Source organism: Brienomyrus brachyistius, chromosome 12, assembly GCF_023856365.1.
Source record: "Brienomyrus brachyistius isolate T26 chromosome 12, BBRACH_0.4, whole genome shotgun sequence".
Lineage (NCBI taxonomy): Eukaryota > Metazoa > Chordata > Actinopteri > Osteoglossiformes > Mormyridae > Brienomyrus > Brienomyrus brachyistius.
This window is the reverse complement of record NC_064544.1, coordinates 15774715-15789794: the sequence shown is the minus strand read 5'-3', so window position 1 is coordinate 15789794 and position 15080 is coordinate 15774715. Positions and strand designations below refer to the sequence as shown.

Here is a 15080-nt window from a genome sequence, read left to right as displayed (position 1 = left end):
CTGTATAAATGACGCAAACGCTACATTGTTATTGCCGCACTGACTCAGCAGCATATAGAAAAGCGTCACTCTGCCTCCAGACTTCCTGCCTTTTTTCTCCTAACTAGGAGGGAGAAGACGGAAGGAGACAATTTCCACCAGGAGAGTAAGTGTGACAATGAGGGTGAAGATAAAGCAGGCAAGAGAGAATGGGAGATGGGAGCGTGAACTACTGTAAATGGTGGGAAAGAAATGTGAAAAATTCAGACAGAAACCAGATGTGACTTAATGCAAACAAGCCAAGTGCTTTTGAGTTGACAGTCTGCTCACTTCAGCAATGGACATAACGAAACACAACATATGCAACATTCACATCAAGTATGTTTAGCACAAAACAAACATGCACAGAATCAGTTCATCCATCATTACTGTTCAGTGGCTCTAAGGTTTATTTCCCCCCCTCCCCCCCCCCCATTACCCATGACAATCCATCATACATTCCCAGGAAAGGACACAGGACTGCTTTCCCATTTCTTTTCTTTTGGGCTGTGGGACACATACTCTGAGGCAAGAATGATTTTCCCACCAAACATACTCCATAAAGGATGCATGATGGGGGGGTTGTTTTCCAGTACTATAACCACACCAGCTGCTGAGACTGAACAGCACATGGATGCCGCTGCTTAAACAGAAAGGGGAAGAGTTTCAGCCTTAAGCACACAACCAGATGCATGTTTATCTGTGCGAGCGCACGTGTGTGTACGTGCACGTGTGTCTTTCTAACTCTCACTCGCTCCATGCACTTCTCTTTTTCTGACTTTTTTGGGGCCGGTGTGGAAAATACAGCATCATCCAAACCGCCAGAGCTGCACAAGCCTCCCAGAATAAAACTGGCTTCCCTCCCCACGGTCTTGCTCCTGTTCCCTCTACGAGCTGCTGCCAAACAGCTCCACCCTGTCCTGCAGTCCAAACAACAGAGAAGGGGATCTCCCAGCCCTCATCTCTCCCTTTCTCACTTGGCCACAGCTGCCCTCATTGGACCAATGAAACTGGTGAAGGAGTACTGGGAAAGGGGGATGGGGCCAGTGCAAAAATATAGGAGGCACAAGAGCATCATTAGTTCTATGGGTTGGGGGGGGCACATAGCCTTTCATCTACCTCCACAGCTTTCATTGTGTCTAGGTTCACTTGTTACTTAACAAGCAGAGCTAAACCCCTCAGTTGCCCTTCAGAAACTGGCATTGTTATTTTAAGAGGCTGCCACATGAATGCAGTAGCTGTCCCACATTTAGGGTTATAGAGATGACTACAAGACTCGGAGCAGGCCGTCAAATGAATAGACTAGCATACGAGTTGCACAACTACCACCACTATAAAGCCGCGTTTCACTATACGAATATATTCAGGTTTAAGTTGCAGTACTTTTCTCTTTTCCCCTGTTTAGTCCATGTGTGGGAACTGCCATCACCGAAAAGGGGGAAGATAAGAGATTGAATTCAAAGATCCGATTCATTTTAGTTGTACTAGACAAGGGCAAAAAGTCTAGTTATACAATTGTGCATTTTTGTATACATTGTTTACATATAAGACAATTACATGTGCTATTTTAATTACAAACGCATGGTATGTGAAACAACAAAGGAAAAGGTTGGAGGAAAAGCAATTGATTTTTAAATTATGAAAAACTTTCCCCCTTTCTTTAAATCTAAACCTTTATCAAGCAGATTTTGCATCGCATTTGGTGTTTATCTTTCTAGACTTACCATAAGTGGAGCGTCCGCGCTGCCTACATTGTCGTTTGTTCAGCTCCGCCGCCAACTCCTCTCTGCCGCATAAAACTTTCTGTAGCTCTTTTTACTTCCGAGCGTTAGCCATCATAGTGGTAAAACACTATATTCCATATAAGAAAACAATAGTAAAAAGTCCGTATAAGTTTTTTCTCCGTGCTTTCCCAGTGTCTCCGCCTCTCCGTCCTCTTATTTCTGTAGTTTGCAAACGTTTAACCAGCGCGGATTATTTCTTTCTCGTCTAATGTCAGTCCTGTACACACACCCCTCCCTTCGTTTTTCCTGACAAGAGCGCTACAGTCGGTTTTAACTGCCGTTATACTAAAATTTTCCTAGTTTTTTTTTTTTTTTTACTCCAGTCTGGAAATATATGAATCGACAATTAAAAGGTTTACAGGAATTAGAACGCTGGATGCGCTGAAGCGCAACACATTGAAATCAGTCCTTGAATTTGTACTTTTATATTTTGGAATACGTATGGAAAATGCTGTAGTATTTACGTATGTTACATGTTATTAAATCCAAATTAATTGAAGCTGTTATTATATTCAAACAAAAAAAATGTAAGTGCAAATATCTGGGAAATTCAACTTAGACGTTTTCGTCCAAGTATTATCATAGTATTATCATGTCAGTATGGTTGTACTGAATTGTAAACTTCTATTTTGTGCATGGTACATACATATGATATACTGTATGTTCCTATAGTATTCTAACATATTTCATTTCAATGCATGGTACTTTCTGATAAGATGATATTCTGCTATGTCCCGTCGTATTTATTTCCAACTTGTATTTTACTGTGGTATTTAATCCTCCTGCTATTGCCAAGAAGCACATATAATATAGTTCCCTTACAAAAAAGCACCTGCATATTAAACATTGGACTGCGATAATTTCACTTGCAGGCTTAATGGATTTGGCGATGGAACCTGAGAATCTCACATAAGCAGTAATTATGATGTTGCATTTTATTTTCGCCATCAAAAGTAACAATTTAAAATGTGAACAGTTTCCTTTCTGTTTTTTGATTATTATTTTTTTTGAACAGGTGTTTTTATGAAAATCTTTCCTACAGCTTTTGCCATGAAACACTCACATAAGTGGTTAATTGGTTTTAAGGCATATGACTATTACACTGTTTATAAGATTGTTGTATGGATGGATGGATGGATGGATGGAATGAATATGAAATGAATGAATGAATTGGCTGGAGCCCCGACAAGGACATGCTTACAAAGGTGCAAAGTTGTGATATTACTGCATGTCTGCTAAAGTGTATTAATTTAGCCATTTCAAAATTTCTCCTCAAGTCACCCCAGTTTGTGTCCATCTATGTTTCGACTCAAACACTCGTGTTGTGTCATGTCCTGCTCTGCCTGACCCTCCTGTCTCCTCCATGGCCCGGTTCTCCTTAATCTCACCTCTCGTTCCTGCCCACATGTTGATCATGCTCTCCTGCCTCCCGGTTCTGTACGTAAGTGCTAACCAGTCCTGCATGCCTCACTTCTGTCATTAACATTGTACTTGCATGTTGCCCATATGCTAGCCTCCCTTTTTGATCCCCTGTGATCATTTTTGTTTGTCTGTTTCTGTTTTGCTAATAAACCGCCTTTTAATTGCCCTACCAGGCCTGCTCACCAGGTCTTTGTCTTGGTACATTCAACAACAAGCATACAATGTTTGGCTAATAAAACTCTCACTCAGTTATTTAATTAACTAAATAAATGAAGCTTATTTTAAACATTCATTGAATGGCTGCAGTGCCCATGAAGAGAGGTTTGGGAACTGAAGATATCAGTAACCGTTTGGACAACACAAGAATGTCTCATTACATTTTATTGTGCTACTGATATTTTCCATATTCTAATGTTAAAAAGTGTTTTTTGAGCAAATATACACTTACTACCTATATAAACAACGTAAAACATTTTCTTTGACTGCGTAAGACATTTTACTCTGGTTTGTGCCCCATGCTGCATCCCAGTGACCGTCTACCGTAAAAGTTAACAGTGCTAGTTCTGTGAGTTCAGGGAATATATGTACATCATAATATTACCCTAGATAATGAGGTGGAGAGAGGACAGACAGATTCATACCATTCCATTAAAGAAAGTGGAACATTTGTTAAAATTCAGGGTAAGTGGGTAATAGTGTGAAGGATTGATATAACCACGGTCTTAAATTAGTTTATCCCCCAAACTGAATAGAGAGAGGAGTTTCAGGTGGGAGATTTTATGCCGTCTTTTTGTCAAGAAAATTGTCATTTTGGGAATAAATGTCAAGCAGAGGATGGTAACTTAAAGTCCATATTCATGGCAGTTTGCAGGATCCAAAACAATCTGGAGCTTCTGTAGTCTTGTGGAAAAATGTTTTATGGTTCTTATGACACTGATGAAGACCAATATGTTTTGTAAGTATGAATCTGCAAATACCTCCAAGCGTAGGTGCTATGAATTCGATAAAGATGCTGCTGCCAAGCACTGACTTACCGTACCTGTGTGACGTCTGTAAAGAGATTTCGGATGATCCTCGGATCATTCTTAACATCTACGTCAAAGGTGACCGGTTCAGTGGTTCTATTGATTTCTGTATGTATTTTCAAAAAGGGGGGAAAAGTAAAATCTAGCAGAGTCTATTATTGTAGCTTTCATTGACTATGGGAAAATCATTTTAAAAAGTGCCCGCAGTTGACATGGTGAAGCTCAGTTCTGGTCCTCCACAGAAAGGAATTTCCCAGGCCTGCACTATGGACAGTTTAGAGCAGGGTTCTGTAATTCCTGTCCTTTCGTTTTTAATTTTCCCAGCTCAAACACACCTCAGCGGATAATTCACAGGTTTAGTATGTGTGTTTCAGCAGGGAAATCTAAAAACGGTACTGCAGACTGATTCTCCAGGACTGGGGATCCCACCAATTAGCCTGCATGATGAGTAGCCTAAGGAATCCCACATGATACAGGGATAACATGCAAACACAACACAGTTAGGATACAAACCCCTAATTCAGTACCACCTACTGAACCACACTGCCACCTAGCAGCTGTTCATACATTATTATATAATTAATCAATATAATTTAAGTTATAGTTTATTATTTGATTGGATTATATGGGTGAAGGTTAGGGAGGAGCTTTCAGCTGAGATGAAAATAAATGTCACTCACTCAGAGCATAGATGTCGCAAGCATTCAGGTAAATACATTTATTGACATAATCTGCATAATCTGAAACAAAGCATCCCATTTTGGGCCAACCATAGCACCGGGTCTTCTGCCAACTCACCCCTGAGGCAGTAAGGCAGCTCACCTCTGCAAACAGGATGCCAATAGTGGTTGCTGACTGGATGGATGAGGTGCACAAAAAGCAGACCCAGGTGGAGAGTACTAGAAAACCAGGAACAGGACACAGGAAACAGGAAGCTGTGCTTTAACACAAAATCAGGATGCTCACAGAAAACCTAAGAACAAGACAACAGTTGCCCTTCACACCAGCTGTGGAACACTGGCTAATCAGGACTACGATCAGAGGAACAAAACACCAGATGAACAGAACCAGAAAGTCAAGACAAGACAACAAGCAACAGAAACCATGCACCCTGAAACAAAATGTCAGGACCCAAAACACTAAGTCAGCAATTATGCTGGCAACTTTGACAATTTTAATCACGCTGGGAATAATCAGTGCTTTGGTTAAATACCTGCCTGAAGTTAGCCCCCCAAACCGGTCTCAGTTGTTTGTGCTGCGTCTGTGCCATTGGAATTTTCAGCTTTTGTGACTATGAGTGCTGCTTTGGCTGTTCGGCACTGGCAGAGGGGTCAGTGCTGGGTGCCCGTGTGAATTCCTCCGGTTGAGCTACAACCTCCTAAGGGCTGCTGAGGAACTGACACTCGAAGTTAACCAGCTGCAGTTGGATGTGCGTGGTGTCAAGTGTGAGAAGCCATATGTTGATAGAGAGATTGCGGTTTATCAGAGATTCCAGCAGAGCCCCTCTCCACATTACTCTGCGCATCAGGAATGTCGGAATGGCCGCGATGCACAAGGTTGCCACTCAACCCAGGATGTGAGAGGATGTCACTGGAACAACATCCTGAATGGCAGCATGGAAGCTGGTCTTCCAGAAGCACACTAGAGGCTGACAGTTTTTTTGGGAATCCCGTGGGACGGGAATCATTTTCAGTATTAATCAATGTACTGGGATAGGACAGGAAAAAACGTAAGCGGCTGAGAGTGGAGATCATATTAATAGGCCAGTGGACCATGTAGCTGAACTCAGGTCCATCCGCAGGGGATCCCATTCAAGGTCTTCAGGAGGATCATCCTCCTCTGGGCAGGCTGCAGCTGGGGGTTTAGATTAGAACCAGCACACCTCTGGCAGTGAGCAAGACACAGCAGGGACCTCGGGCAACGAACAAGACACAACAGGGACCTTTTCTGGGTATCTGTGAGGCAGCGGAGATCTCACCTGCACTGGGCACTTGCAAAGCAGTAGTAGCATTCTCTGGGTTAGGCAAGCACAGAACAGCGGCCTTCTCTTGATTGAAGAAGCATGGAGCGGTGGCCTTCGCTGGGCCAATTGCCCGTGGGGCAGTGGAGGCCACACCTGGGCCACCAGCGGTGGCAGGTACTTCTGTGCAAGACACACTACTGACTTTAACCACAGTTTCTTGTGGCTTCAGCTTACGGAGGGAGCTGAGAGGCCCTGAGTGGGCCAATTACAACACTGAGTGGAGCGCTAGCTGGTGGTGTCTGCTCTCTCACTCGCTAGAGCAATGTCCACAGAGCGCCGGACACCTCCCATGCCGCCGGTGAAGCGCGGTTCAGGGAGATCACAGCTATTCCCCTTTCAATTCATTGCGTCAAGGGGGTTATTTTCAGGGATTCCCACAGCCAGGGATTTTCGTGGAGCTCCTGCATGGGTCCAGGGCGGAGATAGAAGGTGCTGGAAACTCCATGGAGTATGAACGATACCAGCTTGGATCCGCGAACACAGCATTCTCCAGTATGAGCAGAGGGACCGGGGAAACAAGTTCCCTTTGCTGAGTCCAGGTACCGTACAGCCGTGGGGTCGTCTGTCAGGTCCGGTCACTCTGTCACATCCACAGCGAAAGAAACGACCCAGAATGCAGCCAAGAAGAAGAATTTCTCTTTCCCAATTAGAGAGATGATAATGATAAAAACGTGAAGTTCATAAATAGCTCAAACAAAAAATGTGAAAATGTCCAGACACCCCACCTATTTCCCTGGTGACAAGCCGCTACTGCACTGTAGTATAGTCTTCATGTGAGATGCTGCCCAACACCAATAACAGCAGGTCTTAGCAGTGGATGAGTTTTCCTGCAGTATCCTTCATGCTTTACCATATTTACTGTGAAACCTGCACCTATATTATAATGTTTCAGAACTATTTTTTTTTCAGATTTCCAGGCAATGAGCAAATTGACAGACGACCTTTGTGTCTGTAGTTCTTTATGCCAATCAGTCATGATAACAAGTGCCACCTTCTCTGTTAAGGTGGCTACAGAAAGAAATATAATGAAAGAACAGACAGAAGAAACTGTTTATTATTTATATTTGACTAACAACACAGACGCTGTAATTCATCATGTTATTATAATTGTCACACCGGCAGCTGCGAGCCATGAGAGACACACCCCCTTAGTTACGTAAACCTTGCACGACGATCGCTCCGTGCGAGGTGTTGTTTGTGATGCAATCTCCGAGCAACTTCTTCCTGTTTCTTTGATTCAGCTCTGATCCGCCCGACTTTCCCTGCTCCCTCTTCTTGCGCCTCCTGAACCTTCCCGCTTCCGTCCATCCCAGCGCTGATCCTCCCTCGTGTCTGCTCCCCGTGTTTCCTCTCTACGTCATTGGACGGACCACCCGGCTTCTCGGCTACCTCCACCCGGCTTGACTACAACTTCGGTTTCCTCCTCTGGCTTTGTACACTTGGATCGGACAGATTTTGGCTTTGACCCTGCTCGTTATTTGGACTCATTTCGTTTGGTTATCCCCAATAAATGGCTTTAGGACCTTTCCCAAGTATTCTATTGTTACAATAATTTACTTTTTAAAGAAATACAAAAACAAGTGATACATTTATCCATTGGAGTATCTGGCATAGGTAGTGAGACATATGAACTTTAATTCTTGCTTGTAAAGTGATAAAGACAGGACCTGTGAAAGGTCTGTTGTTAATAAAACACAATACACTTGAATTGTAGGTTTATAGACATGCATGCAGCAAGTCACTAACAAAAACTTGAACACCAAACTTTTGTTAGGAAGTAATAGCAAACAAACATTTTGCTGCATCTCAGCCGGGCTAAGCAGTCGTGCCATTTCCTAACAAATCCCATTTCCAATACACATAAAATACAATTTTTCTTATTATAATTTTCACCCTGTTAGGTTCAGAGCTCCATAAACCTTACAGGGTGGAGTCTGACAGGGTGTATATTTCTGAGGTAAGTTAGCTGTGGCTCGTTGACTGATCAACATTTAGCTAGCTAACCTTCTACAGAACTTTAATAACTATGTCATCAGGCATATTTAATTTTTTTTGATAGGGCAAACTTTCTTCATAACATACCCATACTGGGTGTAACTTTAAGAGTGTAACAAGATAATACTTCAAAAACTAAAAAAAGGTAGGAAATGTAACACTGTTGGCATAAAAAAGATGGTCACTTCCTGAAAACTGGCTCAAAGGACCTGTAGTCTTCTTTGGAAGGCGAGACAGTACATATTAACAGGGCAGAGCTGACTTTAGAGACACACATTAAATGAAGAAAAAAATAAGTACAGGTTCATCTGTTTTGTATGTATAATTAAAAGCAGTTCAGCCTAGTTTGTAACATAATTAAAGAATATTTTGAGATTTTTTTTTCATTGGCTGGTTGATCAGTCTTGTGCAAATTGATAAATTTCCACTGAAAACATAAGATTTAATGTGTATATCAATAAAATAGAATTTTTAATAACATATTTTTAATATCTCTTATCTGTGTTTAAGTGGTGAATATACAATTGTAGCCATATGCGACTCATTTTAGAGAAATTAGCAGTAAGTAAATCATAGGGACATAAAGTCACTAAACAACAGGAACGACCAAGAGTACTAAGCTTGGTTAGATGGTGAACATCGGCTCAGTTTTTGTTAACATGCTAACATCTCATGATCCCAGTTCTAATTTTGGTTGTGGCTACTGATATAAGCTAAAGTGAACGCAAGTGATTCTAAGGCTTATTGTACCACATGATTTATGAGAGGTTAGGTGACTACAAAAAATTGGTTTTAAAAAATACAACGTGGAAAGCCATTTTTATCCTTTCACATTAGGCAAACCAGCCACTATGTATGACAGAGAATGTTATTCTATATTTCAGAAGTAGTCACACAAAGTGTTATCCAATTCTACAGTGGAATTGGGGTGTTGGTTATTGAAAGCTTTATATTGTAGTAAGAAATATATGTATTTGCTACTAAACCTCCATAAAACATTTTTCTCGTAATAATATAATTTTCATGTTAAAATAAGAAACATAACACATTATAATGAGAAAATTGGTATTTTTGTTAGGGTGGCATCAATACACTGTCATGTTTACTTGGGCAGGATTTTTCAATATTCTTCACATATTTGAATACAAGATAGGACAAGAAAACATTTTAAGCTGAAGCATACCCGTAAAAAACTGTTGAATGAACATTATAGGAATATTGATAGACTGAATACTAACACGCATTGGAGTGTCATCGTGTTGTGTCAAACGATGAATGACTACCAAGACATTTGAAGAGGTAGTTTGTCTCCCTCTTGTGTTAAAAAGGAACCGGTGCAGGAAAATATCCATTTTGTAGCTAGGTTGAAAACCGGGGTATTGTTATTGGGACTTCCAAAGCTTATGAATGCACTTTGGACTTAACTTGAATTCCTTTATTATACAGCACAAGTCACTTTTTTACAATGCACAGAAAAACAATAACAAACACCAATGCTGGAGAGAAAAAGTGAGCAATGAACACCCCAAAAACTTAGATACAAGATACAAGAACTTAGATACAAGGTTATAGAACATACAATTCTTTTTGGGCATAGAGTGTCACAACTAGCCACTCCTCAGAATTTGACCATTTGATGGCAGTTACTATGTTTAAAGGTGAATTTTCATAGCTCTTGTACAAGTTTGATGCCTTGCAGCCCAAAGGGCCTGTTTTTTCAATGCTTGAAAAAAGCAACACAATAAGCTGAGATGGTTCTTGCAGAATCCAGTTGCATTTTTCATATTTTATTTTTTTTGCAGCAAAATGTTTTTGTTTCTGACAAAGTTTAACTCTCTAAATGAAGACTTCATCAGTAACTGTGTATCCTTTATTCCACTTTTCATAACACAACAAATACGTACGTATATTGACAGCAGAAGCCGTGATGGGTTGACGCTCCATCCTGGGTTATTCCCTACCTCGTGCTTGTAGCTTCTGGGTTAGGCTCCAGACCCCTGTGACTCTGCATAGGACAAGCAAGTATGGAAAATAGATGAATGAATGAATGGTGGATGATGGACTGACAACAGAACATGTTACTATGAACAAATGGCAGCATGTGACTGCTGCTGCTAATGCAGTCAGTTCAAGCCCAAGATCGTCTGTTGGAATCCACTTTATTTTTGGTCTCGGACATAAACAACTCGAGGTTTTGCTTCAAGACAAGTCAAGACCACTCATCAAAAACACCTCAATATTCATCACAATGTATATGTATATCCCAGCATGCTCACGGGCAGCTGTATACATCCCCTCGTTTCTGTTAATACTTGTTGTGCTCTCCTATTGTGGCGTGTATGTTTGCCCATTCGTTTACCCTAGTATGTATGGTTTGGTGCTTGCTGGGTGTCACTGCTAGTCCTTTTAAGGACTCTAATAAAAGAATTGTGTTCTTTCTGGCAAGCAAATCTCCTCGTCATTCACTGCTGTTGCTCAGTCTGCCTGGTGCGACATTGGTGTCAGAAGTAAAATGCCAGAAGCGATCCCATTGGTGCTGCTGGAGCGGGCACTGCACGACATCATCCGGCAAGCCTGCTTCAGCCTGGCGGACCTTGGGGCAGCCAAGAAGCGGCGGCATGGGAGGAGGACGGCTAGGGACGAGAAGCTCATCTGCTGGTGCTGCGGGAGGAAGGGCCACACTTTTGCCGGAAGCCAGCACAGGAGCAGCCAACGGATGGACAGAGCACTAGGGCAAGGAAGGCACCCTCTGCCCCATTCAAGACCTGTGCAGCGCACCCTATAGGTGCTCCTGCCAGCCCGCTGGACCCTCGTCAGAGATGACATCAGAGACTGAGTAGGGCGGGCACCACAGTGGACTCTGACCACTTACTGGCCATCAAGGACTCCCCACTTATCAGCCGTGAGGAGCCGCAGTGTGACCCCGGCTGTGAGCACGATCAGCAGAGGCAGTGGGCGGAGGCTGCTCTTTTGGAGCGAGAGGAGGCATGCAGCAGCTAGGAGGACCAGTTAACCTGGGAATGCCTCAAGCTTGAGGAGCAGCGAAAGCGAGACCAGCAGGACCGGGAGCAGCTACAGGAGTCCGCAATGCATCAGTGGCAGGAACTGGAGCAGCTGCACTGCGAGCTGGTCAGCTGGGAGCAGGAACATAACCACCAGTCATGTCCAGCTGAAAGCATGTAAACTCCACACAGAAAGGACCCAGGACCGAACCAAGGACCTGCTTGCCGTGAAGCATCACTGCTAAGCACTGCACCAACGTGCCACCATTCTTTAGTTTTTATTTTATTTATTATATTGATAAAGTGTACTTGTCCTTGATGAATTCTGCATAACTTGATGGATTTAAGGCACCATAGTTTAAATGGACTTCATCTTTGTTCCCTTACATTTCACAGAGACTACCTTAAATCTGACAAGTTATCCAACTGAGCAAGAAATTCTGTTTCACGATACAGGCCAACGGTGGTATTTTGCAGGTTCTGACTAATAATGAACTGAGACCCTCCTTCCTAGTTCGTTGACCAATCACCTGACCTGACAGAGGTGGTTGCCTTCCTCCTGTGGTGCGAATGGAGGAAGTCCTTTCTGACAAATTCAGACGAGGGCATAAAACAAAGTGGATCCTATTTACAAAGTGCTCAATCAAGTACTGAACAGAATATGAAGCCCTGTCCAATAAATCTGTCTGTTTATGTTTATTCGTCTCTATGGAAATGGTACTGTACTCCGAAAGATTTAAAACATAATTAAATGTAAGAGGTGGACCTAGATAGGCGGGACAGGACACTTCCTATTTAACCACAATTTTCCCACAATTGGTGATAATGCATTTGAGAACTAATACTGGAAATTGTGTTACAAATTCACAGGCTACAGTATATGAACATGGGAAGACTTAGGGTGACTGATACGTAAGTATGTATAGTTCCCACCAAAGGACTGGCATCTTATCCAGGTTGTCCTCGAGGCTCCAGGCTCACAATAAACAACTGGGTAAGTGGAATGGAAAATTTGAGGGGATCTACAGAAAATTGGGACGTGTGGTTTGTCTGCCTAAACAGTTACTCTGTAAAATTTTATTACATCTTATGGATACATGCACATATATTGGGCATAAACTGGCCAATGCAGATCGTTTAATAAAATGCTATAGACACATTAACAGAATTAAATGTATTTCAGGAATATAGTAGGAATCCATTTACAAAGATTCTTGCGAACATAGTTTTAGCAAAATTATGATTTATTGAACAGCAATATAATTTGTGTAATACAGAACAGACATATGATGATTCATTCATTCATACAATGGGCATTGAAAGGCAGCCCAAATACAAAGTAAGGACAGTTCTTTACCCCTCTTTATACTCCAAAAAACTCCCTAACCGGGGATATTATTGTTAAAGAAAACCCAATAAGAAAATTACAAGAAAACTATTTCATAAACTGACATAAGATACAAGAATAAAATAAACTACAATAAATGAAAACTATAAAACAACTGATTACCTTATCATTTTTAACACTCTTAAGCTAAAGTAATGATTTGTCTGTAATTACCATTAACAATACCTGGAAAATGGTCTACCCATTTTGAGGACATTACTACATTATTTGCTACAGTATGTATAATCATGTTTATCTATGATTATCTAATGATCAGACACATAAAATAACTTGACACTGTTAAGTATATCCATAATTACTGTGAACTGCAATGAAAATGCAGAGAAAACTAAATAGAAATATATCTTTAAAATTAAAATGAATAAAACCACACTAAAAAGTAACTAAAACTAAACTGGATTTCAAAATTAGAAAATTGAAAATGATCCCGAACTACAATAGCACTGCCCCTTACCAGCTATTGTGTATAGGTGTGATCAGTAAATTTGCATCTGCATTACTGGCCTCCTGGAGCATGACAAGGCTGATACAGGGACGAGGCAGGGCGGGATGGAGGCGTCCCATGAGAGCACATGGTAATTCCATCACTTCTCTGGTCATTTACTTCCTTATCACCTTAATGATGTCAAATGGGGCCTTCATGCCTTTCTCATGACCAGAGTGTGCTGCCTGTATACAAATTACCAACCAGGAACATTGGGGCATCCTTAGTTCCTTACAGGAAGTAGTCAAGCTATTAGTAAAATGCGTTATATACTCTAATTAGTATACATTACGTACATAGAAGAATGCCATATAAAACTGGTCAATCTGAAAGTACATAAATAGTTCACAGTCTACCCTTCAGTCATCAGTTCCTTCCTTGTACTTTTCAACACATCTAAATTCTCCTTAAATTGAGAAACCATCTCCCTGATATTAGCTACAAGCTTCATTGTGGCTGATTTTATTTCATCCTGCTTTTGAGATCTTTTTCTTATGTTGTGGATCTCTTTGGCATCCTTGGCAATGAAATAGACATCGAGGGCAATGAAGAGACCAGACAGCACCCCTGTGAAGGCCTCTGCCACCCGTACAGCTCTGGCTGCTTGAGCAGCCACCTTACCAACGTTAACTACCTGGGTCAGACGGACAAGCTCTGCAATGCCCCCCAGGCCCCTCCCTGCTCTTGATGCAGCCTGTAAACTATGCTCATTTAAGTTTTCATTGCCTGTTCTGATGTCTCCCACAACATCTGTGCAGCTCTCATGCTTCTTTTCGTTTTCACTGGTGGATACGATGCCTTCCACGTGCATTAGGATGGGTTCCATCTTGTCCCGGTATTCACTGATGATTTCCTCAATAGTCTTACGGTCCATTGACTGGTTCACCATGTTGGTGACGTTAGAGACGGCGCTAGTTACCCCTCCAGCTACAGAAACACCAATCCCCACACCAGTGACAATCAGAGAGGCTCCCAGAGTGAAGGGTGCCAGAATGAGCCCAACAACAGTGGTGACCCCCCCTGCAGCACCTACCACCCCACCTGTCAGGCTCCCTACGGTGGTACCAAAGTGGATGCGTTCCAGACCCTCTGCAGTCATCTCCAGCTTCTCCACTACACTCAGGATATCACCAACATCTCGGTCATACAGATTTTTAAATGCTTCTTTATCCGGAGAAGTTTGTCTCATATTCCTGGAAAACGAAGTACATCAATATGAATACAGGGTTTTAGAAATTTGTACAGTTTATTATATAGCATGAATTTGAAGTCCAGTGCAAGTAAAACAGTGAGATTGATCTCAAATTGCAAGCTATATTCTGTACTCAGTTTTCATTTCTCAGACACTTCTTTAAAAAAATTAAGAAAAAGCATTTAATGAAAACAATGAAGTAACTAGTGGTTTAACCCATTTAAAAAAAATTGAAGGATGGGTGGGCAGATTTACCTACATGTGAGTGACAATTACCCAGCACAGTTTAGCAGGATGGTGAGGGGGGTCATGGCACCAAATACCAAGAGCTCATTTTTGTACACAAAATGCATTCTGTGCCACAATAAACAATATTTAATGATGAAATCAAATAATGCTTTGCTGTATTGGGTCCACAGAAAGGCAAACTCCAGTTACATTTTGCTCATGAAAGCATAAAGACTTCACATTCCTTTGTGCATGAAAATCAAAAGGAATGTTTCACTTTGTGTACAGAACTTAAATCGGCACCTTGCATTTCATGGACAGAAGGCGAAATGTGTTTGCTTTCATGAGAAAAATCATTTCGTTCACAAAAATTTTGGATGCTAAATAAATTAATGTGTACAAAATGCATTTCCTAAATGAAAGAAAGTCCTTTTATGGATGAAATGCATTTAATGAGTGCAAGAAAGTCCTACTGTACATTCAAGTTTCTGTGGAATCA

The 15080-nt window shown here is 41.6% G+C and overlaps 3 protein-coding genes across 3 annotated transcripts in view; all 3 read right to left on the bottom strand.

The window, feature by feature from the left end:
- Window positions 1–2043, bottom strand: part of arhgef40 (Rho guanine nucleotide exchange factor (GEF) 40) — a 29773-nt gene extending 27730 nt beyond the window's left edge. The window contains exon 1 of the mRNA XM_048971016.1: window positions 1743–2043. Within this exon, the coding sequence (XP_048826973.1) occupies window positions 1743–1745 (3 nt within the window). The 5' untranslated portion in view covers window positions 1746–2043. The remainder of the gene's footprint in view (window positions 1–1742) is intronic.
- A 3956-nt stretch (window positions 2044–5999) lies between these two features.
- Window positions 6000–15080, bottom strand: part of LOC125705231 (serine/threonine-protein kinase Nek1-like) — a 35863-nt gene continuing 26782 nt past the window's right edge. Inside the window, exons 10-13 of the mRNA XM_048971674.1 lie at window positions 14203–14354; window positions 13888–14088; window positions 6228–6464; window positions 6000–6103 (exon numbers count right to left, since the gene is read on the bottom strand). Coding sequence (XP_048827631.1) covers window positions 6000–6103; window positions 6228–6464; window positions 13888–14088; window positions 14203–14354 — 694 coding nt within the window. The remainder of the gene's footprint in view (window positions 6104–6227; window positions 6465–13887; window positions 14089–14202; window positions 14355–15080) is intronic.
- LOC125704855 (apolipoprotein L3-like) overlaps window positions 13078–15080 on the bottom strand; it is a 37507-nt gene continuing 35504 nt past the window's right edge. The window contains exon 4 of the mRNA XM_048970994.1: window positions 13078–13292. The gene's annotated coding sequence lies outside the window, so the exon portion shown is untranslated. The remainder of the gene's footprint in view (window positions 13293–15080) is intronic.